Source organism: Enhydra lutris, unplaced genomic scaffold (assembly GCF_002288905.1).
Source record: "Enhydra lutris kenyoni isolate GAN:26980312 unplaced genomic scaffold, ASM228890v2 scaffoldscaffold89, whole genome shotgun sequence".
Classification (NCBI taxonomy): domain Eukaryota; kingdom Metazoa; phylum Chordata; class Mammalia; order Carnivora; family Mustelidae; genus Enhydra; species Enhydra lutris.
Window position 1 is genome coordinate 1,943,077 of NW_019154173.1, and position 23,653 is coordinate 1,966,729.

Here is a 23,653-nt window from a genome sequence, read left to right on the forward strand (position 1 = left end):
CCATGTAGCATATATGAAATGGGACATATTGATATTTGCATTAGGGGAAGTGTCTATGAACTCGCCCATCCACCAGCTGCATTTTCTTCCACATCTGTGATAAACTTGGGACTCAGCTGCTGACTCTTTCTGATCTTGCTACTTAACCTAAATGGCTTTGGCAGGTTATCTGAGAACGGGGCTTCTGGGGGGTTCCTGGAGAGATGATTTAGGAATAATAAGGAAAATCACTCCGTGTTTTTCCAAGGATACTTTGCCCCATCCACTTTGTCCGTAGTCTTAAGTGATTGCCTGCAGGAGACCGCTGATGGGGGCAAAATTAAGACTTGTGCATACTAGGGGGTGTGCAGAGAAAGAGTGAGATGCTGGTGGCCAGCATTCCCCACACCCTGGAAGTGCCTGTGGCCCTCCGAGCCTGGCCTGACGAGCTGTCTTAGAGATGACCCCAGCAAGGCCTCGGTCTGCCAGGGATTGTGATCCAGAAGCACTGTTGGGTGTCAGAGAACAGGATGTTCTAGCCAATGAATGGGATTTTGTCTCTAGGCTACTTTTTTGTGGGTCGCTGAATATGTAACTGAGGCGTTTGCAACCCTTTACCTCCAAGCATTCTGTTAAATTGTGAGCCCGGTGAAGATTACAAATTGGTGTTGGAGAGAAACTCCGGACAGGAAAGCTGTCTTCTGTTCGTGGTAAAGCAAGAGAACTCCGACTTTTCCTGCCTGCCCCTAGCCAGCCCCCCAGCAGTCCCCACCACAGGCCTGTGAGCCTTCATTAGCACAACTGTTTAGGTAGTGGACATCGGAGCCTCCGAGTTACTGAGTTTTAGGTTAATCACCAGTAGTGCTGTTCCTTTTTTTGAGTCCTGGGCCTTGAACAAAGGGGTTGTAAATGGGCAAAATCCATGCCGGTGCTCTTGCTGCTCTTAAGTGACTGTAACCTAGGTCAGAGTTTGCATTTCCCGCTGCTCGCTCGCTTGGGTGATACTGCATTACTTTAGGAAAGCTTTGCTTTACTACTACTAAAAGGGGGTTCCAAGATGGCCCGATAGAAACTTTGGTTCATAATTTGCTTATCATTTAAAAAGCCCTAAAAACCCTGCTGATTTCTATCTGGAGTGGATTTGAAAGTGGATCTGAATGCTCGTTGGAATGATGCATGGAGTTGGAAAGTAGCAACCCTGACTCTTCCAACTATACTTACAGGAAGGTATTCCTGGAAAAATATAATACAACTGATTTTCAAAATGTATGTGTTTCTGATTGGCCTTCTCTAGCCCACCTTGCAGGATTAGTGGACCTCACAATAATTGGCAGTCTTAAGCCCTCCAGAGCTGTATTTTGGCAAGGTTTTGCAAAATACTAACTAGCTGCATTTCTCCTACTGATTGGTAGGTGATCTCAAATGCTACATCTGCATAATAACTATAATTTATGTGCTTTCTTACTAAGGCTTAGGTCAAATGACTGAAGGCTTTCGATGTGCCTCGCATATCCCATGTGGTAATTCCACTCCTTTTTGCAAAGGGGCGGGTGGATTAATGTATATGCTGCCCCCGCCCCCCTGGGAATATTAAAACCCTTTAGAGATTTTCTTTCTTTGTTCCTGTGAAACAGAACATTGTAGATTCCTCCTGGGGTTCGTAGGTAGCTTGGAGGCAGTGGAGTTACACAGCAACCTGCTTTTTAGCTCACTTTGTGGCTTCATGGATTTAGATCTGAAAGTGAGCAGAAACCATTTTGGTAACTCTTGAGACCGACGGCAAGGAATTGTTTTACTTTTGGAACAAATAAAAATTAGAAAAAGAGTAAAGTAGCAATTGAGGGATTAGGAAAATCACCCCCAGCATATCATAGCTTAATGTAGCTCCAACTAATAAAATTACACCAAGTGTACACCATATTTTATGGTGTGTACACCATATTTTTTAAAAGCCTGATTAAGGCTCACCCCCCAATTTACCCCTTTTTCCTTTGGAAACTGAAGTTTGCTTTTAAAAAATAATAATAAACTTTTTTATCCTAGAAGAGTTTCAGATTTACAGAAGGTGGGAGGCTAGCACAGGCAGTTTTCCTATCATTAGCTTCTTACCTTAGTAAGAAAAACCAGCGCGGCTGCATTATTACTCTTTGAAGTCCCCATCTAATTCTGATATTCTGATATTCTTAGTTTCTTTTTTATTTTACTAATGCTTTTACTGAGATATAATTCAGATCCTAAATGATTTACCCATTTTAAAGTGTATAGGGGCTTTTAATATACCTGCAGAATTATGGATTCACCACCAAAAGCAATTTTAGAAAATTTTCATCATCCCAGAAAGAAATCCCCTCCCTTTTAGCTGCAATCTCTCCTAACTTCCCATTCCTTTAGGCAACCCACTAACCTCCTTTCTGTCTCTGTAAATGACCTATGCTGAACATTTCCTGTAAATGGAATCATATGTGTGGACTTTGGTGGCTGGCTCTCTCACTTAGCATAGTTTTGGATTTTTGTTTTGTTTGTTTTTAAGATCCAGCCGTGTTTTAAGATGTACCAGGACTTTCTTCTTCCTCCTGGTGGAATGATCCATCATACAGATAGGCCCCGTTTTGCTTGTCCCCATGGATGGACGTTTCGCCATTAGGACGATACTGCTATAAACATTCACATACAAGTCTTTGTGTGATTTCCTTAGCTTTCCCCCAGTGTCTTTTTCTGGTCCAGGGACCCACCCAGAATACCTTATCTTAGTCCATCATCATGTCCCCTTAAGCTCCCAGGGCTTTGTTTTTGATGGCCCTTGAGATGTCTTGTGTTTCGTTTTCATCCGTTCTCTCTCACTTATGTGCGCCGTTCAATGCCTCTTGTCTGGCTGTCTTGACTCCCCTCAGATCCACCCTTGAACAAGAAACTTTCCTGAACGAGCCCGAGGACAGAAAGTGCTGCCCTCCCGGCCCCTCTTCCCTCGGCTGGTACAAGCCTCTACCTGGATGACTTCAGTAGCTCATCAGGGTAGAATAGATGTTCTTTCTTTCTGTGTTTCCTCATTGCACTTTTTACATTTATGGAATGCTTCCTTGTTTACAAAGGGCTTTGCAAGGCTCTGATGGGTGAGCGGCTTTCCTTGCAGGGGACGTGCCTGCAGTGAACCACGTCCAGCTGAGACTCCAACCCGGGGCCTGGCTTCCCACATCAGTCTTCTTATCCCGAGACTACCATTACCACCAGCCTTGCAGAATGAAAGATCCAAATCGCGTTAAGTATTTGGAATTCGAAACTCAACTTACTAAAAACCCCTTGTAAAGAGCTAAGTTTCCTTCAAAGCCCAAGTGAGGCAGGCACTCCGTTTTGGCAAGAAGTAGCAATGTCAAATTATAGTCTTCTTACGTTTGCAATTGACGGAGTGCTTTCCAGTCTGTTCTTCTCAGATGTTCCCCACGGCAGCCCTTCCCCTTAGGGTGCAATTTGTGTCTCTTTTACCAATGGCATTTGGTTGTTTTATTGGTGAAAACCAGTTGGGGTGTTGAGAATGCCCTACAAATCATGCCGGTGCGGGCGAGCCTGGGTTCTCTGCCACCATATCCCGGAGAGGTTCCCTCCATTCACAGCTCTGGGGGGACCTGAAGACTAGAATCTCCCAGTATCTCCTACAGATGCAGGAAGCCAACGCTGAGTGGTAACTACAAGCATCCTCCTATCACCATTCCCCCCAAACATGTGAGAATCGGAGAGACATGTTCTTGGCATCTAGTTGGACTTCTAAATGAATTTTCTGAGAAAGACCTAGAATGTAATGTAAGAATGTAAGATATAGTGCAAAATAGTCGAATTGGTAGTAAATAAGCAGCTCTCTGCTTATTTACAAGTGGTGAGAATTGCTCACCACTTGTAGCACTTTCTAGACGGAAGTGGGTATGAGCAGCCGAAAATCCACAGATGTCGGCTGCACCCCATTTGTGTACCTCGGAGCCACCCTTCGGTGAGAGGAAGTGAGTGAGGTAAAGTGAGAAAGCACGTGTCCAGATTGTTTGCCCCCGAGTCCTGGTAAAGGGTTGGACTAGATTCCTTATCCTCAGGGTCTGCCTCTTTAAGCACTGATCTGAAGAGCTTCCAAAAGGAACCAATACAGGATCGAGTAGTAATTGATGGTGATTGTCTTTGTTCAGCTTTGAAAACCAAGGCATTGATATCAAGACTAAAGAGAAATTACATAGAACTGGTATGATTGAAAAAAGTTTGGCTCTTCCAAGGGATTTTATTTATTTATTTATTTTATGGTTTTCAATGACATAGAGTTAAGCTTTTAAAAGCACGCTTCATTGAATCTCATCCAAGCCTCCGAGGACAGGGCTAGGGGACCCTTTTTCTTTAGAAGGCCACTGACCCACAAAGAAAAATCCAATCAAGGGCCATGTACAAAAAGCAACTTAATTTAGGTGCTTCCTTAGAAAACCGTAAAGCATTCAACTTACCTGCTTTTTAAATGAAGATCAGGGAACTCTAAATCAACAAATTAAAAAAAAAAAAAACAGAAAAGGAAAAGGAAAAAAGCCTCTGGGTTCATATTCAGGGCTGTCCGAAGCTACACAGGAGGGTGATGAAGAACAGTCCGGGGAGAGGGAAGGAGTGAAAGCAGCCAGAAAGCGATACATGGACAGAAGCCTGCACACAGCAGGGGTCATGGAAGGAGGAGGTTGAGCTAGGGAAACCGAGGAAACAAGAATAGCTTTGGGTCATGGCCTGCTGTTCACCTGAGCCATTGGACTAACTGGTTCACAACTTGCCAGCTCTTCTGTGGCTCTGCTACTTAAGCCTTTCAGGTACTAATTCTTATGGCAGTGTCTGTAGCAGAATTACGTAGGGCCCTTTAAAAAAAAAACAAACACATGCTTAGTACTTACCCCCGTACTGTCTGCCCACCTGTGCCACATCAGGTCCTCTTGTCCCTGTGCTCACTCTCTCGGCCTAAAGCAAGCATCGCTCCATCTTTCGTAAGTGAGAAAGGATCACCAGCTTTAGAAAGATGATCTCTAGAAAGAATAGGCATTTGTCCTTCAGACACACCATTTTAGGAGCAGTCACAGACAAAGAGAATGTCTTTAAAATAATATGTGTGCCCTTTTAATATAAACCATTTGGGGCACTTAAAGTAGAAATATTCAAGTTCAAGATCAAGAGTGCTCTTCCAACAGAGCCAGCCAGGTGCCCCAGAAATAGTCGAGTTTTATTTATATATTTTTAAAGATTTATTTATTTCTTTAAGCGTGAGCTACTACATAGAGGTTGGGGTGGTTAGGGGCAGAAAGAGCGGGCATCCCAAGCAGACTCTGCACTGAGCACGGAGCTTCAGATGGGGCTCGATTCCATGACACTGAGATCGCAACCCGAGCTGAAACCAAGAGTGGGACGCTTGACCGACTGTGCCACCCAGACACCTCAATGTTTTAAAAACCAAATGAGTGGCTTTAGTTCTTACCAGAATGTGGAGCTCGGATTCCATTTTCAAGTGCACCAAGACTGTCCCACCCACCACTTCCTCCTTGTACTTCCCATCAACCGAAAGCAGTTGCGGCACCAAGCCCCCAGTAGCCTACGTGTGTCTAGGGATTTAATTCACAAGTGTGTCTCAGACTGCGTTTGTCTCAGGCAGGGCTTTGGGCAGGGATGTCAGATTACATTTTCAAGTAATGCTTTTTAGAAATACAGACCGAATAAGTGGTGTGTTCCAGGCTATATGGGCAAAAGTGGCCTGTTGGAGTGGGCTTCTTGAAACCAAGAGGAAGACGACTTTGCCAGAGGCAGCATTAGCCAAGGGTCTATCCCGTTGTCATCCTTTACACAAGGCGAGCCTTTTACCATTAGACAAAGTCTTCCTGGAGAGACCTCTCTGAAATGAAAGCAGACTCTCTTTGATTAGTTATTGCAAAAACAAACATGGAACCCAGTGTTCTGGTATAATCCAGAAGGTCCTGCTAAGGGCCCCCGATGGCTATGAAACAGGCCGAGTACCCTGACTGTGCTGGACTATCTATCTATTTATTTAAAGATTTTATTTATTTATTTGTGAGAGAGCGCATGCACACAAGTGTGGAGTGGGAGAGGGACAAGCAGACCCCGTCCAGAGTGCAGAGACTGACGTGGGACTCAATCCCATGGCCCCAAGATTGGGTGGTCGGAAATCAAGAGTCGGCCACCCAACCGACTGAGCCACCCAGGTGCCCTGATACGCCGGACCTTTTAGATGCTCTGCTGTATACATGTGTCTGTGGAAATGTCAGGTTACTGGTGACTTTTATTGCCATTAGACATTTTTGAAAGGTGTCTTAGTGTAAAATTCCTGTGGGTCAGTTTATACCCATCAATGTCTAGCACCTTCTTAAGTATAGAAAATTATTCTTTCCTGCTGTCTCTGAATTTTCTGGCTTCAGGTTGTGTGTGTGTGTGTGTGTGTCTGTCCGTGTGTCCCCGTGTGTGTTATGCATTAGGGGTGGAAAGAAGGTGTACTTTTCCTTGGGGTTAGAAACCTATTTTGATAGCATCCATGAAGTGGCCCCTTTGGTTTATTATATGTGTGAACCTGTTAAGATTCGGTGAACATAGATTATTTTCCAAACTCGTGAATTGTTTTGCCTTGGAAATTCAGTGTATATCCCAATGGAATCTTTGCAGGTGTTTGAAAACCAGCATGCAATGAATTTTAGCCTGTGACAAACTTAAGAAGTAGCTGCTCCCTTAACTATAATTCATTTAAATAGCCCTGCAGTGTCTTAAGCTCTCACTCTGAGCATTCCAATTAGTTTTCTGTGTGGGGTGTGAGTGTGATGGATTATTTAACCCAACTATAGCAAGTTGGGGTCCTTCATATTATTTCACTTGTCAAGACCGTGTTGGGGGAAATCCTCAACCCTGAAACCTGGAGACGACTGGATAGCTTTTTGTTAATTATGTGCCTCGGTACCAAGGGCCTGCTGTGAACTTGTTAAGCCAGGGAAGAGGGAGTTTTGTTTTTGGTTGTAACAAAGGTGTTTGCAGAAAACTGAGCCTTAGCATCCTGCTTCTTTGGCTAATGAGATCTGAGACACTCTGCAGCTTCACAACTCCTAAACTCTTATACCCGATCTTACCCCCCCCCCCCGCCCCTTTTTTGTTAGATTGATCTGTTGACCAAGAGTTTCAAGAATGCCAAAAGAGACTTTCAGCAGTTTCTGGATGAGGAAGTTGTTTGAAGATTGTTTCCCTCCACCTTTTCCTAAATAGTCCTTGATTACTGTAACCCCCCCCCCTTTTTGTGTAGCAGCAATATTCTCCCTACTTTTTAATTGTCGAGAAGGAAAGATGATCAGGCACATGTATGATTATGTAATTATTTGCATACATGCCGTAGACAGTCCTAGTTTAGTCAGATTAAGTTGCTTAAGTCCATTTCATCTGCAGTGCCCCACCTCTCCAAAGCCACTGCAGTATCTATCTTAGGTCAAGGTCATTCTTAGAAACACAGTCAGCCAGGAAGCAGCAATGGCCAGCTCATGGGCCAGTTCATTTCCTTGACTGGTGGTGGTTGAGTGGCCCCTCATTCTCCAACCCTTTATTTATTGCATCCACTTATGGGAGACAGGTGCATGTATCTTCAACATACTCCGTTCCTGAGTTCCCAAGGTCTTGATTTGTTTTCAGACCCTTTGTCTTACGTGGAACGTGGATGGCAATAGCGAAGGGGCAATGGCAGTAAGTCCTTGTAAACATCTGTAAAAATTAGATCACACCAATTCATGGCAGTGTGGCTCGAGGGGTAAGAACTATTGGGGTGCAGGTTTCAGTGGCACCCCATGTCTTGGGCATTATGAGGGAGAAGTATGGTCTCCGCAAAGCACAGTTGTGTTCTGTGGCAGGAGGAACAAGGTGTGGGTGAACTTTGGGATCTTAAAAAAAAAAAAAAAAAAGCCCTCCAAACCTTCCTGTCCTAACCACAAGCAAACGTAGTTGGTGTAGAGGGAGGGAGATACCTTGTGGGTTGAGCTGCTGCGGAGTGATGCATCTTACGGCATTTCTCTTGACTCTTAGGACTACATCACTGCGTGAAGATGACATTTATTCGAAGCCGTTAGTCTATACGGGGATGAGTGGGCACTTATCCTGGTATTATAAGGTCAGATGGTGTCTGACAACTGCACAGGAGGTGCTGAACGAGAAAATCTGAAATTTAAGGGTCGTTTGCCGTTACCCTTTGTGACTTATCATAGCCTGAAATTACCAAGTGTGAACTCCCATTGTTTTCTTTTGGCCAACAACCCCTTGAGACCTACTTACCCCTTGGCTTCCCCACAGTATAACTACCGCTGGTGTGTTCGTTCATCATGTATTTGGCTGTCATATATTTTATTTATTTATTTATTTATTTCATTTGTTAGAGGGGGGAAGCACAGGGGAAGAGAGAGAGAGTGAGAAGCAGGCTCCCCAGTGCAGGACTCAATCCCAGGCCCTGGGATCATGACCTGAGCCCAAAGGCAGACACTTAACCCACTGAGCCACCCAGGCACCCCTGACGTGTACTTTATAGATCATTCTTCATTAAGGGTGCTCTCTCTTGGAATGTAAACTCCACAAACTTAAGAAAACTTATGTGTCATTTGTATGACTTCTACAGTATTTAGCATAGAATCTTGAATAATTTCTTTAATAAAAAAAAGAAAGAGGGGCGCCTGGGTGGCTCAGTGGGTTAAGCCGCTGCCTTCGGCTCAGGTCATGATCTCAGAGTCCTGGGATCGAGCCCCGCATCGGGCTCTCTGCTCTCTAGGGGAGCCTGCTTCCTCCTCTCTCTCTGCCTGCCTCTCTGCCTGCTTGTGATCTCTCTGTCAAATAAGTAAATAAAATCTTTTTTTAAAAAAAAAAGAAAGAAAGAAAAGGTCTGGGTTGATCTTGAATGATAGTGTTTATTGGCCACACCGATTTTCCTGTAGTGTAGCAGTCTTCTTGATTCACATGTTCTTTTGTCTATCATAGGTGGCTTTTTTATTTTAGCTTTCCCATAAGGGAATGGGGTGCTTTTAGTTTATTTATCCCCCAACATGGGGCTTGAACCCACGACCCTGAGAACAGGAGTTGCATGCTCTACCCCACTGAGCCTGCTAGCTGTCTCGATGTATTTAGTTTTCGTAAAACTTTTCAGATACACACAATGCCTAGGCTTTTGCAGGAAAGGCGTGTGTGCACTAAAGCCAAACTCTTCCCTTTTGCCCTTGATGAAGGATGATGGAGATTGATTGTCCTACAATTTTATCTTCCAGGTGATCATTTGAAGATCTGTCCCCAGGGCTATACCTGCTGCTCTCAGGAGATGGAGGAGAAATACAGCCTGCAAAGTAAAGATGATTTCAAAAGTGTGGTGAGCGAACAGTGCGATCAGTTGCAAGCCGTCTTTGCTTCCCGTTACAAGAAGTTTGATGGTAGGTGCGGGAACTTCGGTCCCAGTAAGCAGCAGTATGTGCTTTGTCCTTGAATCCGTTTGACACCTTTTCTGCAAGTCGTGGTTCAGAGGCGACAGTTCAGTTTCCAACGACTGCTTTTTCGGAACTCCCAAGACTTTCTCCTTGTTGGATCCTAAGGGCCAGTTAGCCTTCCAGCTTCACTGCTGGGATCCGTCTGGATGCACTAGAATCTGTATGGTAGGCATTATGGAAATATGGTTGCAAGGAGCCAAAAAAGAGATTGAAGTAGTTTCATTTAAGGGCTTTCATTTATTTTCTTGGGTGAACACAAAATAGTGCTGTTGACGCAAGTCACTTAAAAAAAAAAAATCTCCCTAATAAAAAGCAGGCAGGCATCTGAAGACTTAGAATAAGCATAGAGATTCTGCAGATGCTGGACTTCAAATTAAGTTGCAAACTGGATTTCCCAGAGATAACTAGAATTCCTAGAAGCCCCGTAGAACACAGATAGGGTTAAAACTCAGCTCTTGAGTTGGCATGCAGCAGTGGCCCAGGAGTAGCTACTATATTTATAATTGTTGTTAAGCTGGGCTTCATCCCTTAGCTGGCACTTTGGCTTAGTCTATCCATGTAAAGCCACGACCAAACCCGTTTCAGTCCCCTGTGCCAAACATGAATTCTCATACGCATGCTGTCTTCTAATAGTGAAGAAATAGCCCATCTGAGCCAAATGAGAGGCACGTCAATCATATCTGAAGCAATGTTACAGATGATAGACTTGAAAAACTCTGGAGTATGGGGTCCAAAACACCTCAGGATTCTCTTCTCTGGTGCTCTTCACTCAGTTTGAAGATTGTTATGAAGTAGATTTAATTTTAATAGGAATGATTTCCTTTGTGCCTGTTTTAAAGGCCATTCTAATTACATAGTACCTTTGAAGCATGCTTTTCTTGACAGTATGTGTGGTGAAGAAGTACAAGGCAAATTTTTGAGATGTGAAATGTCTTTGAGTATTTCTGCAAAGGGCTTGTTACCATGGTGAGAAGTTGGACTAAATTAGATTTATATAGCTGATAAGGCAGTCCCCAGCTAAAGAACAGGTTGTATTTCAAATGTTGGCTTTTGAGATTCGTTATTTGAAACTTATAACCGATTTAATAGGTGTTAGGTTCCCAGGCTAGGCCAAGAGAGCATATTGAGTTTGTAACATAGTTGAACTACAGTTTTCTCTATGTAGCATGTCATTTATCATACCCATTCTGCCACCAGTTACCGTGCAAAATCGTATTCAGTCTTGATTTTATGTCCTCCTTTTCCTGGATGGGTGAAAATGTTCTATGTATCTATATATCCTGTTTATCAGTCCACACCCCCCCACACACACGTGTGCTGTAACCATTAAAAGTACTTAACAACATGTTAACACCATGTGAAGGTGGGTGTTATTGTCAAAAGACATCATTAGGCCACCTCTGTCTCTCTTGGTCACTAAACTGTTAGCGTAATTATTGAGTTTCTCTTGGTCACTAAACTGTTAGTGTAATTACTGAAAAGGCTGGTAATTTACTTGACTCTGGCATTTCTCATTCAAGACAGTAACCTTAGCATTTTCTTCTACTTTGAGGAGAATACTTAGATAATCAGATGGCCATCTTTGAAAACTTGAGATGCTGAAATACAAAAATGACCCCTTGGGGTTTAATAAGGGCATTTAGATGGGAAAAAGTCCTGCTCTTCACAAATGGCAGGCCCGTTGGTAGCATGATGGAGTGGAGATCAAGCTGTTTTCAAGTTCTGCCACCTCTGAGTGGCCCCATTTCCTGTTAGACGTGTCTCCTCCTGGTGCGGAGCCCATGGACATTGTGACCTCTCTCACCTAAGGGCCTGCTGCTTAAGCTATTCTTTCCCCTTCCCGCTCCCCATGTTTTTATAGCGTTACTCCTATGATTCCAGTATGTAGTTTTTAAAAAGCCATACAGAGAAACACTATCAGTAAGTGTTAACATATGTTTTTTTTAAAACGGATGGAAAAACAGTTTCTCTGGCCTTTCCCTACCAGGTTTCACATTCAATAAATGTGTTAACACTGTTTCTTTCTCAGTTTCAAAACTGGTCATGAAAATTGATTATGAAACTTTAGTTTGTTTCTTCTGACTTCAAATTAAAACATGGCGTAGACAATAAAGGTAGTGAGCACAGCGTAAATTTCTTTTGAAGGAGTAGTAGTTGAATTGTGTTTGGCCCGGAGATCAGAACAGAGCTGGGATGCATTGCCTATTTCCTTCCAACCAGGTTTTCTGGGATAATTAAAAGCTTTTGTATGGTAAAACCCCAGTTGACTGGTATCCAACAAACCATAATCCTCAAGTGGGCACCATGTTTGTTGACTGATTTTTAAGGGTGGCAGTTAGGACCCGTCAGTACTCCTTAAGCCTAAAGAGGAGGTTGAGTGAAATTGTATAGGGGCTGTCTTGATGCTCAGAAATCCAAGGGCAGGGTGCTTGGTCCAAGAATGGTCCAGGCCATTATAAAGGACAAGCCCGAGGTCATTGATGTGAATGAAAGGGAGGAGGTTGGGCCGAGCAACAAGATGGCCACTGGAGAACCAAGCTGGGGTGGCCAAGTGGCACGAAGAAGGCTGACAAGTCTTGAGGAAATAGGAGAGGGACACATGGAAACCTACAAGGTCAGGCAACTTCAAAGGAGCATCTTTTGCCATCTCTAAGCTTACGGTATAAATTTGAAGTGGTGACCCTGAGCCCAGGCAACTTCCTCTACCATCAAAACTCAAGTCCTGCTGATGAGATACCACTTTTTTCTATGGCCGGAACAGGTTATTTATTTACTAGAGAGAGCGTACACACACAAGCGGTGGGTGAGGGAAGGGGCAGAGGGAGAGGGAGAAGCAGCTGGATCCCAGGAGCCCGAGATCACGACCTGAGCTGAAAGCAGACACTTAACCAACTGAGCCACCCAGGTGCCCCTGTTAGAAACTTTTCAACAAAAATAAGGTTCGTAGTCTTTTAGCAGGTCAGCCTTCTTTAACTGGAAACCATCCCATTACCTCAAATTTCTATCTTTCTTCCTCAAGGAGCTCTGGAGTTCAAGTGCCAGTCTTGGTGTTTCGGAGCCAGTTCCCTTATCTCTAAAGGCTTTCTTTTATTCTACATGTTTAATTTTTTTTACATGTTTAATTTTTTATTGTTTGCCCATCTAAAGAGATTATACAGTCTGTAAATCTATTTTTAAGTTATAAACTGTGTGCATGCATGTGTTTTCAGACCTAGCTAAAGTACAGAAGCATGCTTCCTTAGGCAGCATCCCTCCCCAGTGGAATTCTCAGGATTCTCCTATTTTAAACTTGTAGATCTGAGTTTAAGGTCTCACCTCTTTATTTTTCTACACTGTAATCTCCCTTATGTACACTTGAACTGAGGAAGTTCCATACCTAGGCTAGAGACCTAGAGCCAGAAAGGGAAGTGGCAGAGCTAGCTGCTCCCCCTCTTGGTGGGTTCTGGGAAAAACAAATTTCTTTTCTTATTTTTTTTTTTTGAAGTAGAACTGCTAATTAACATAGCTGAATGGGTTGTCTCATGAATATGCTAATCAGATGCTCAGTTGGGGGGGGGGGGCTTTGAAAGAATTGCCAGGCAAAGGAGTAGAAATAATAGAAGTGGGGCATAATCCGTGTTTTAGGACCACAACATAAAGGCCCACCCCAAAATGTCGCGTTTTGTGAGAGACTAGTTGTTTTTAAAAGAAGCATAGTTCAGACAACCCAAATAGATTAAAAAGATTAGAGCTGCCACGTTAAATATATCTCTGAATCACATAGTAAAAATGAAGTAACAAATATGAAAATACATTTTTGCTTCACTTCCCGAATCAAATGGTTTGCATGCTGAAGAAATCTTAAGGAAATGGAGATGTCTGAGGCCAGTTCATTGCAAAAAGTGTTAATTCCTCATTTTAGGGAACAAATGTAGTAACTTCAGGAAGCAGAGCACATTGAATTGTCAGCCTGGTTCTGTTGTGAACCCACTGTGACCCGCGGCAATTAACTGGGTCTCAGTTTTCCCATCCATAAAATGAGGGGGTTGAGCTCGATGGTCTCTATAAAGACCCTTTCAGTTCTAAAAATTCTGTGAATCTTCTAAACATGTGACTGGACCAGCTGCTTTAGTGAAAGGTCTCACAAGATGTTAATTAGCCGCCTGTCTGATACCCTCTATTTTCCTGCTATCATTTCTTAACTCCACTACTTTCCCCAGGTCTTTGAAAACCCTCCCATGAGCCTGAAGCTTGTTAACTCGAATAATAGTAGAAATTTTCTGAATTAGCTTAAAATGCACATAAAAGAAATAATTGTCTGTCCCATCTATCTGCATGGGCCAAGTGTAAATCAAAGTGGCCACCCTTCCCTTAAGCCCTCAAGCCCCCTTGTTTTCTATCACTTCACAAAGGCAGGACGCGTTGCACTCTGCAGATTTAGCCAAATCTGTGTTTTAATCACTGACTGGAAATTTCCCAGAGTTCACAGCGGCTAGCCCTTCATTAGGCTGGTCGGGAAACCAGCGAAACCAGCGACCAGTGCGGAGGCGCAGGGAGCTGACGGCATTAGCATTCACAGGCCTGTGAAAGCAGTGACCTCAGTGGGAGGAAGCTGGCCACTCACCTTAAAAGGCAAATGTGTCCGACTAAGCTTCATGGCCATTAGCTAAGCTGAAATTTCTGGAATTTTCCTGACCTTTGACCTTCACTATTTCTTCAGCTACGTCCTTTTATTCTTGTGCTCTGCACCTCCATGTCGACTGGCTGAAGACCCCTGGGGAAGGTCTTTATGTTTATTAAAAAGCAAGTCTTAAATATCCTCCAAAATAAACATGTAGTAGGAATGTAGTACATACATCCATCCTAGGGGTGACTTTTAATTTTTTTTAATTTAAAAAAATTTTTTTAACTTTGTTTTTTCAGTGTTCCAAAATTCATTGTTTATGCATCACACCCAGTACTCCATGCAGTATGTGCCCTCCTTAGTACCCACCAGCAGGCTCACCCAACCCCCCAACTCCCGCCCTTCCAAATTCTCAGTTTGTTTCTCAGAGTCCACAGTCTCTCATGGTTCGTCTCCCCCTCCGATTTCGCCCCACTCCCTTCTCCTCTCCATCTCCCCATGTCCTCCGAGTTATTCCTTATGCTCCACAAGTAAGTGAAACCATATGATAATTGACTCTCTCTGCTTGACTTATTTCACTCAGCATAATCTCCAGTTCCATCCATGTTGCTACAAAAGTTGGGTATTCATCCTTTCTGATGGTGGCATAGTACTCCATAGTGTATATGGACCACATCTTCCTTATCCATTCGTCTGTTGAAGGGCATCTTGGTTCTTTTTACAGTTTGGCAACTGTGGCCATTGCTGCTATGAACATTGGGGTACAGATGGCCCTTCTTTTCACTACATCTGTGTCTTTGGTGTGGGGTGACTTTAATCCTCACCTCAGATTTGATCCATTCAGATGTTTAAAAAAATGTGTTGCTTTTTTAAACCTCTGCTGTAGTGCAGTGGACAGCATTTCACAGGACAAGTATCTTCGGAATTGAAGAGAGAGACAGAGACACATGCTAGGCTTTCTGGCCATCCTGCAAATGTTGCGCTCTTTCCAGATCCTAATACCGGGGGTCTTTGATTTCGTTGGACGGCACTACTTCTCTTTTCTTTACCATTCTGTTTTCTTTTCCTTCCCTGTGAAGGGGACTAAAATGCCAGGCATTTTGGCTAACTCTTTTGATAATCTCTCTGTGAAACTCGATGAAAAAGAGACACTGGCAGCTTACTGTAATCAAATCAAGAGCTCAGACAAAACACACACATTTCCGTATTGACAAAGGTTTTCTGCCCTTTGAGCTGTTATCTGAAGTGTGACCAATTGTTGTGCTAGCCTTGGCTATCTCGCTGGGTTGGGAAGGCTAGTGAGGCTCGAAGGGAGCTCCGAGCCCCAGCACTGCGGGCCTCTGCTGTTAGCTTTGACTTCTTAAGGAGTCACAGCATCAGCAAGAGGCAGCTCATCTGTTTGGAGGCAAGTAAATAAAATGGAAGAGCGTCAGCTGAAAGCCTTTTATCTACTTTGTTGGTTCACTGCACTTTGAGCCTGGGAGTGGAGAACGCTGTTGTTCCTCTCTGCCCACCTCCTTCTCTGTGTCTGTCTGGCCAGGCGAAGAAAAGGGCGTATTTGATCTAGCACTGCCTCCCAACTGATTGACTGGGGGAATTCTCCAGCCAGTCGGGCCTTCCTTGTTTATTGTCCCGGCCCAGCTCCATCCTCCTCCCCTGGAAAGAATCGGCAAAGCCATCGAAACTCTCAAAATTAATATGACTCAGAGTGTTACGTTTGCACACCTTTTCCAGAGGTCAGTGTGTCAGAAGTCTTGAAAACATTCATACCCTTTGAGTTAGTCATTCTACTTTTTGGTATTTATCTCAAGGAAAGAAAGATTTCTGCGCAAGCATGTTCATCACAATAATGACAGGAAATCTGTCTAAATGTCCCATGTGGCTCTGGCCCATCCACATGGTGTCAGGTACATGCAGTTGTTACCGGTGAGGTTTCTGAAGGATCTTTAATCACACAGGAAACGCTAAGCTCACAGTGTCACCCGAGAACGGGGTACAGATACGATACTATCTCAAGCCTGTAACAATACATATCTTCATAGGAAGAAGAGAATTCAATAAAGCATCATTGTTGTGCTTTACTAGTGGGGTTATCGGCAGTATGTTTATATTTTCTTTGTATTTTGCCAGACTTTTTAAATTGCTACAATTTGAATGGGATACTTAAAATTGTATTTTTTTAAATGAAAAAATGTAAGAAATGCTTTGGTGGCATTTTAAGAAAATATTTGGGTGGGTTCCCCACCCCCAACATATCACACTGGTCACTATAGACCCTATGTAGACAGAAAAATGCACGGAAACCTCCAGCAATTAAGTTAAACGAATGGAATGAGGGAAATAAAGTACTTTGTGCATACATGAGGGTACAGTATTTTTCTGGTTATAAAATGTCACTGAAAAATTTGGGTGAACAAATTTGAGAAACGTCTGATGAAAAAAATTACCCCAGGTCCGTAACACCTGTTATATTTATGACAACATTGTATTTGCCTCGTCTTTTTTGTGCAGGTAGACGCAAATTGGAATCCTAACAGATTACAGTTACCTTGTGTCCTAGTTTTCTCTTGTTAATAGGTCATGAGCACCTAGACCGTATTAGAAGGTTTCTATGGGAGATTGTAGAATAGATCCACGTAAAGGTTAGTATAGGGAACCTCTGGGCTGGCTGCTCCAGCCTCCTGGCTTCCTTAACTTCTTAAGTCAGCCTCCTCTGGGCACCTGAGTGAGAAGGAGTACGTGTGTCAAAGGGAACTAACTGGCTAGCTAGTGCTGATTGTACCCTTGGTACGGATGACATGGGCTCCAAGAGAAGGCTTAAGAGCTGTGACCCCATGTCTCCGGCTACAGTAGCGAGAGACGGGTGCCACGGGAGATACCATAAGGACCTTTAGCATTCAGAACGGATTACCCAAGAAAATGAACCTTGTGGACGTTCACAGCCCCTCATGAGGACTGCAGTTGGCCGTCGCACTGTCATCCTAGGGGAGGTCTGTGGATGTGCGATCAGTTGACGAGCATTCGTCAAGTACGTGTCCTTTTAGTACACCGTGCCCTAGCAGGCACTTTGGAGGGAGTAAGATCATGCCAAGACAGAGGAAAGTGCCTGCCGGAAACTTCAGCAGACATTACCGAAAAAGCAAAGCAGAGGGGGAAGATTATCAGAGACCGAAGTTTGTGTTTCTTTGCGTTTTATTTCAGTGGGTAAAATGCTTGTTTCATTTCCTTTTTCTCTTTCATTTGTAGATGCTTACATTAGCCATTCTTGCTTAAATGCGAGATCTCCAATGAAGGGGTGACTAGAACTCGAGTTTTCTTAACAGGGAGAAAAGTATGATTTGTAGCACTTACAAGGAGCCTGCTTTTCTCAGGAATTTTGTCGAGGTGGTAACTTACTGCTCGCATGCCATGCCAGGGCTGTGAAGTACAGTCTTTACAGTAAAGGGGAAATTAATCCTTCGACGGAAAAGGAGATTTCCTAATAATATAAATACAAGGTGGCAATTTATAACACGCAGCCAAGTGGATTGAGTAGAAAGGGCTTCCAGTCTCTTAAGGTCGTGGGTTAGTTCTAGAACGTTTTCTAGCTCATTAATAATCAATAGCCAGTCGATTGTTTATAATGGAGTAACTAATGGTGTTTAATAGCAGAACTGGGGCCTTTTGACCTCTGTCAAGAATTTCGAATGTTTATTTGATGCAAGACAAGTGGCTGGGGATAGAGAAGAACGGGATGTTCCTCTTCGTTGTTTTAAAAGACAGGATATTTGCGTAGAAAACTTTTATATGGAAAAGGCGACCTCTCGTTCTAGTTTTTCCCGTGTTATACTGATACTACTGACATTCAGAATAATCCATTTTAGAGCTGGAAAATATTTTCAGTCCCATAGCTCAGCCCTTGTACTGAGCAGACTTGTGGCAGATGAAATGCGTGGGGAGGGTTGGGGGTGGACCTGCCGCTTCATTCTTAATTTTCCTTTCCCCGGTTCTTTGCTTAATCTTTAACCCTGATCTGTGTTTATATGTGTGTGATGTGTGTGATACCCTCTTTTAATATAAAGCCTCTCCCATGGGCTGAGGTTTCTCCCTTCGGTGTCTTTCACTTGGTGGTCGCTGCCACCCTTGCAGATGTCAGGGACATTTCACCGCATTGGAAGCTGGAGCCATTAAGCATTTCCTTTGCCTAAATTGCTCCCAGTTTTATAAGGCCTTGGGTCTTCTTAACTGACCTCCAGCAGCTTTGGCTTAATTTATGTTCCCCGAGCTGGATAATACTCGACTCTGCCAAGAAGGATAAAAACGATCCTTAAGAGATTTTTAAAGTGACTGTAGATAGGAAGAAACCATAAAGGTGACAATAAGAACACTTCGCTGATCATCAGTAGTACCATTTATTGAGGATCTCTGGCATGCTGGGCATTATCCATGAGGTGAGCAGTAACAGCCTTATGGGTGAGGCCCAACAAAATCAGTGAGGTTAGATCCTCTGTCCATTCAAGGCCACACAGCTCGTAAGTGAGGGATCCCACACTTTGCCCATGTTTCACCCCTGTTTTGATATGCAGCATGTTACAGTGTTTGTGTTCAGTGCTCGCCCACGAGTCCTGGGAGTAGCAGTTGCTTGATCCTTGAATACAAACACTGAAGCTGAAAGCTGAGGGAGAAATACACCCTGATTATCTTTGACTCCGTCTTTCAGATACCTGTAGCATCCCTTGAAACAGACTCCCTCCCTGGCATTTTCCATGAATACAAGCAGTTGTCACAAGGGAGATCTAATTCCCGATGATCTAAGCTTCTGATGGTTGTGGAGTCCTGGGTACACTGCTCTGGCCGGTCTTCTATTAGCCACCAAGTGTCTTATAACTGGCTTCAGGCATAATGATTAAGAAGGAGTCATTGCTAGGTGTCTGGGGCCTGTACAGTTGTTTAGTTAAGACCAGACCCTAATCCTGAATTCTGAATAATGGAGAAAAGTGAAGATGAATGTTACAGTGATTAGTGAAGTTGCTACTGATGGCCGGGGACCGGGACCAGGACACGAATGTCTAATTCTGCTCTATTCCTCATTGAGAAGGAAGTGTCCTAGTAGGAAAGGAGGAGTTATACATGAACATGTGGAAGCTGGTAGTTTGATAGGAGGAGCTCCCCTACCCCCTTTTCTCCTTTTTTCTCCTTACAGCAAATTATTATGCTTTGGGTGATATTGGACGTATCCAGTATGGATTTTGGAATTTAAATTATGTTTGCCATCCTTACATGGTCTCTGGGGCAAAACGCATAGATCAAATAGTCCCATTTAACAGGGTCAGTAAGAGTAAGTCTAAAGAGAAGGGAGTTCGGGTCCTTCAGGTCCCTTGGCTTTTGTTCTGTTAACTTCCATAGGCAAAAGAGATACTTTAAAACTCTATATGAAATGGACGATGAAAGATTTTATAGGTGCTGTAAAAGTCTCTGCACGTAAAAACACGTGCGGAGTGTTGGCGGTATATTAAAGGTGAGTTGGATGAAGGAAGTAAGTCTTCTTGGGAATGTTGATTACAGTCTGATTGGGCAAGAAAGTTAAGATGTGTGATACAACTGTGTGCTTTGATTTGAGCCCATAATAGCCACTCAGTACATACTTGTCAAATTGCATGGCCGTTAGGAGGGATTCATGGATCAGATTTTAACTTGTTATGTCAATTTTATAGAATTTTTGCATGTAGCCCACTCAAACAATCTTTGTATTTGCAACTTATATGACTATACTAAAGAGTCTTAAAGTGGATCAGAAAGGAAATCAATGTTCTGAGCAATCAAAAGAATTAGAACATGTATGTAGCACCAAGTTAACTCCTGTTTAAATTAACATCACACACAGTACACACGCAATCCTACATGCATGCACACAACCCTTCCTAGACAGAATTTGAGTCGTGGGAAACAGAACAAGTTCCCTGGTGGTACTGGACAGAGGGCATGCTGGTTTGAAATCCGTTGTCTTAATTAGATCACTTCTCTTACACTCCAAAGCTGCTACGTTACACAGAGTAACAACTAACCCATGGGTTCTTGATCTCAGTGAGGAACTCTTTAAGACTTTTATCCCCCCCCACCCCATCAAATGCTCAGTGTCTTGGCAATTCTTTGACCTGGAGCCCTTTGGAGCCTGAACAATGAACTCTGACACTGTACAGCTGTTTTAAATTAAAACACTTCTGAAATGCCTCCCTGCCCCCACCCTTAAAAGCTATACAACTGTGGGTGCCATTCCCTAGACATGCAAGTGTGTATTCAGAGTACCTTATTACATGAGTCATCAAAGCACAAGGCAAATAATTTCCAACATCCTACTTCTACCCTAAATGATGTGTGCCTATTTTATGAGCAATATAATAAAAATCCAATATTAGGGAAGGACCTATGGTCACCTTTGGAATCCTCTCTTCAGGACTGTGAAGTACTAATAGCAGGGGATTGACACAAGGCTCGCGGATAGAGCTCAGTGACCAACCTTTAGTTTCCCAGTGTGTGCGAGGTATGTGTGCAGCCTACCAGACGCGTACTGACGTGGCTTGGCGTACCTTCTTTATCGTGTCCCCAGTGAACCAGCAGCTAGGGCAGGGCTGCTAGGGAATCGAACAAGGTATGGGAAGTGGACCAGATGACACTTTCATGTTGCTTCTTACCCCAACACCCCCCAGCTTTGAATTCTAGGAAAGTGCTACCTGCCTTCTGGACACTTAGTTGAGAGACTTCCGTTCAAGAAAATTTATCCCCCCCACCCCAAAAATTATAAATCACACCCAAGAATGCAAGAAAAAAATGGAAAAAACCCCAAGTCATTGGAAAGACGTTTTCCTCTAATTAAAACGCTTAACCCTTATGCTTCATATTTAGCACAGCCCCGAGCTGGTGCTGATTGCTGTTGAGGGGTGAAATGGGACACGTTTCCTTGGCTAGAACAACAGTTCTCAAACATTAGGGGAACCGGATTCCCAGATGGCTGGGCTCCATGCCCGGGGTCTCTGATCTGGTGGGTTTAGGGTGGGGCCCAAGAACTTGCATTTCTAACAAGGGCCCTGCTGATGTGGTGTTGCTGGTGGCCTGTCGTGGGACCGCACTTGAGAATCACTTGGGATTCTGGAGAGAATTAGAGAGGCCTCTCAGGCACCTGATTTGAGTAATGCTTTTCATATGGTTCCCCTAGCTCCTTGCGTACTTTCTGGTCTCCTTCCAGGGAGCGACCTTGGGTAAAAACACCAGGCTGTGCTGGTAATGGAGGAGAGGAGTTGACTTGCGGGCCTCTCCTCAGGTCCCTGCCTCCCCGCCCCCCTTTTTTAGCTCTTCAGAGGGAATCCATTTCTTCTCTCCTCCTTGAAGAGCGCCCAGGAAATACAAAACAAGCGAAACTTCAACCGAAGGGAAAGGAAAGAGCCCTTCTCCCCGCAGAAATACCCCACAGACAAAACACACATAGTTTGGGAAGCTGGAACCCAGAAGACGGTGACCTTGCGGGCTCAAGTCACCATGTGGTAATGAGCTGGGGGCACAAGTATGGAAGCTCTTGGAAGTACTCAGAGTCACCCACACCCCTTCCAAAAGGCTTACAGTGTTTCCAGTGCAAGTTTTGAGAGACTACGGGAAAGTAGTTTTCAGCCTCTCATTTATTTGCCTGCCGGACATGAGAAGATAACGGATAATGGCTTTGCCATGCTATTGCATTTCGAGAAGATTGCTAATGTTCTTCTGGCTTCAAAGGAGGCACCAGAGTTTTTCTTCTACTCCATGTTCTCTTGGAGGCACTTTCTTAATGCGGTCCTTCTATTTCGCTTTAGTATTTATTACATTCCCTGCTTGTAAACTTAATATCTTGAAGTGTTTATTTTTATACCAGCCACAGATTCATTAAGAATGATTGTTACAGATACACCATTAGCTCTTTCCTTCTTTGAACTGCCTCACAAAAGCTTCAGGAAAACCTAATTTGCCCTTTGTACTTAAGAGATTAAAATCTTTCAGCATTCAGGCCAGAAAGTAAATGTGGAATAACCAGGTATTCTTACGTATTTTTCTCCGTTATTTTCCTGTTGCCTGTAAATACATGACTCAACCACAGATTTCATGTTGCGTGTCTCTCTCCCTCCTCTCCCTTCTCCCCCCTTTTTTCCCCTCTCCCCGCAACAAAGAATCTCATGATGTTACCATATGAATCCTTTAAGAACCCATGTTCAACTTGGATACCCCAATTTGTGCTAATGTCACAGGGAACACCTGAGAACTTCTTTTCAGAAAACCTCAGCACTAGCTTTTGTGGTATTTCATTATGTTTCTTGGCCTCCAGCATGTACTAGGCAGTGTTCTTGCATGTCACGTAGATGTAAGGAGAAAAGAAAAAAAAAATGGGTCCGAGTAAAACAACATGTTTTGAAAATACCTGTCCGGGTGTCAGGTTTCAGTTAGGAGGCATCGTTAGCTTTGGTTTCGATTCTTGCTGTAGAAAGTTCTGGCAGGCCTCATGTTTTAGATCTCATGTACCCATTTTTATCCAGCTCTTTATTTACCTTGTGACTGAACGAGAGATGTGTGTGTGTGTGCGCGCGCGCGTGTGTGTACATACATGCATGTGTGTGTATTTTATATTGACTCCTGAGAAGTTGTTGGTCTAAAATAATTATTTTCCCCCTCTCTTAGGTGTAAACACGTGTACATGACTTTGTGGCTTGTGACCTGGATTTCCTTTCACTGACATGAAAAGAAATCCACCTTATATATGAGTGTGTTTTCCAATTTCATTTTGTCATTTTTTTCCCCCAGCTTTCAAACTGACCTGAAAGACACTTTGTTACTTAATTACTGAAAATCTTTTCTTCCTTTTTTTCTTTTGTCTTTAGAATTCTTCAAAGAACTACTGGAAAATGCAGAGAAATCCCTGAATGACATGTTCGTGAAGACCTATGGCCGCTTATACATGCAAAATTCTGAGCTATTTAAAGATCTCTTCGGAGAGCTGAAGCGCTACTACGTGGCGGGAAGCGTGAACCTGGAAGAAATGCTAAGTGACTTCTGGGCTCGCCTTCTGGAGCGGATGTTCCGCCTGGTGAACTCCCAGTACCACTTCACAGACGAGTATCTGGAGTGCGTGAGCAAGTACACGGAACAGCTGAAGCCCTTCGGAGACGTCCCTCGGAAACTGAAGCTGCAGGTTACGCGTGCATTCGTCGCCGCCCGTACTTTTGCTCAAGGCTTAGCAGTCGCGAGAGACGTAGTGAGCAAAGTCTCCGTGGTAAGTGCTCTCTGCATCCCACGCCTTTGTTTCTGTTGTTTCATTTCAAAAGAAAGTTTGGGGGGGTGCTAAGGGGGCGCATTCGGTTGGGCGTCAGACTCTTGATTTTGGCTCAGGTCATGCTCTCCGGGCCGCAGGTTGGAGCCCTGGGTCTGGCTCCACGCTCAGTGGGGAGTCTGCACGGGATTCTCTCCCTCCTTTGTCCGTCTTGCTTGTGCTCTCTCTCTTTGTCTCTCTCTCAAATAAATAAGTTTAAAAAGAGAAAGTTTGGGAGGTTGGAAAATCAATAGAATTCCATGGGCTGGA

General features: G+C 43.7%; 1 protein-coding gene across 1 annotated transcript in view; it reads left to right on the top strand.

Annotated features, from left to right (window-relative positions):
- LOC111162162 (glypican 4) overlaps positions 1-23,653 on the top strand; it is a 103,224-nt gene that overhangs the window by 60,969 nt on the left and 18,602 nt on the right. The window contains exons 2-3 of the mRNA XM_022526356.1: positions 9,264-9,422; positions 22,956-23,347. Of these exons, the coding sequence (XP_022382064.1) occupies positions 9,264-9,422; positions 22,956-23,347 (551 nt within the window). The remainder of the gene's footprint in view (positions 1-9,263; positions 9,423-22,955; positions 23,348-23,653) is intronic.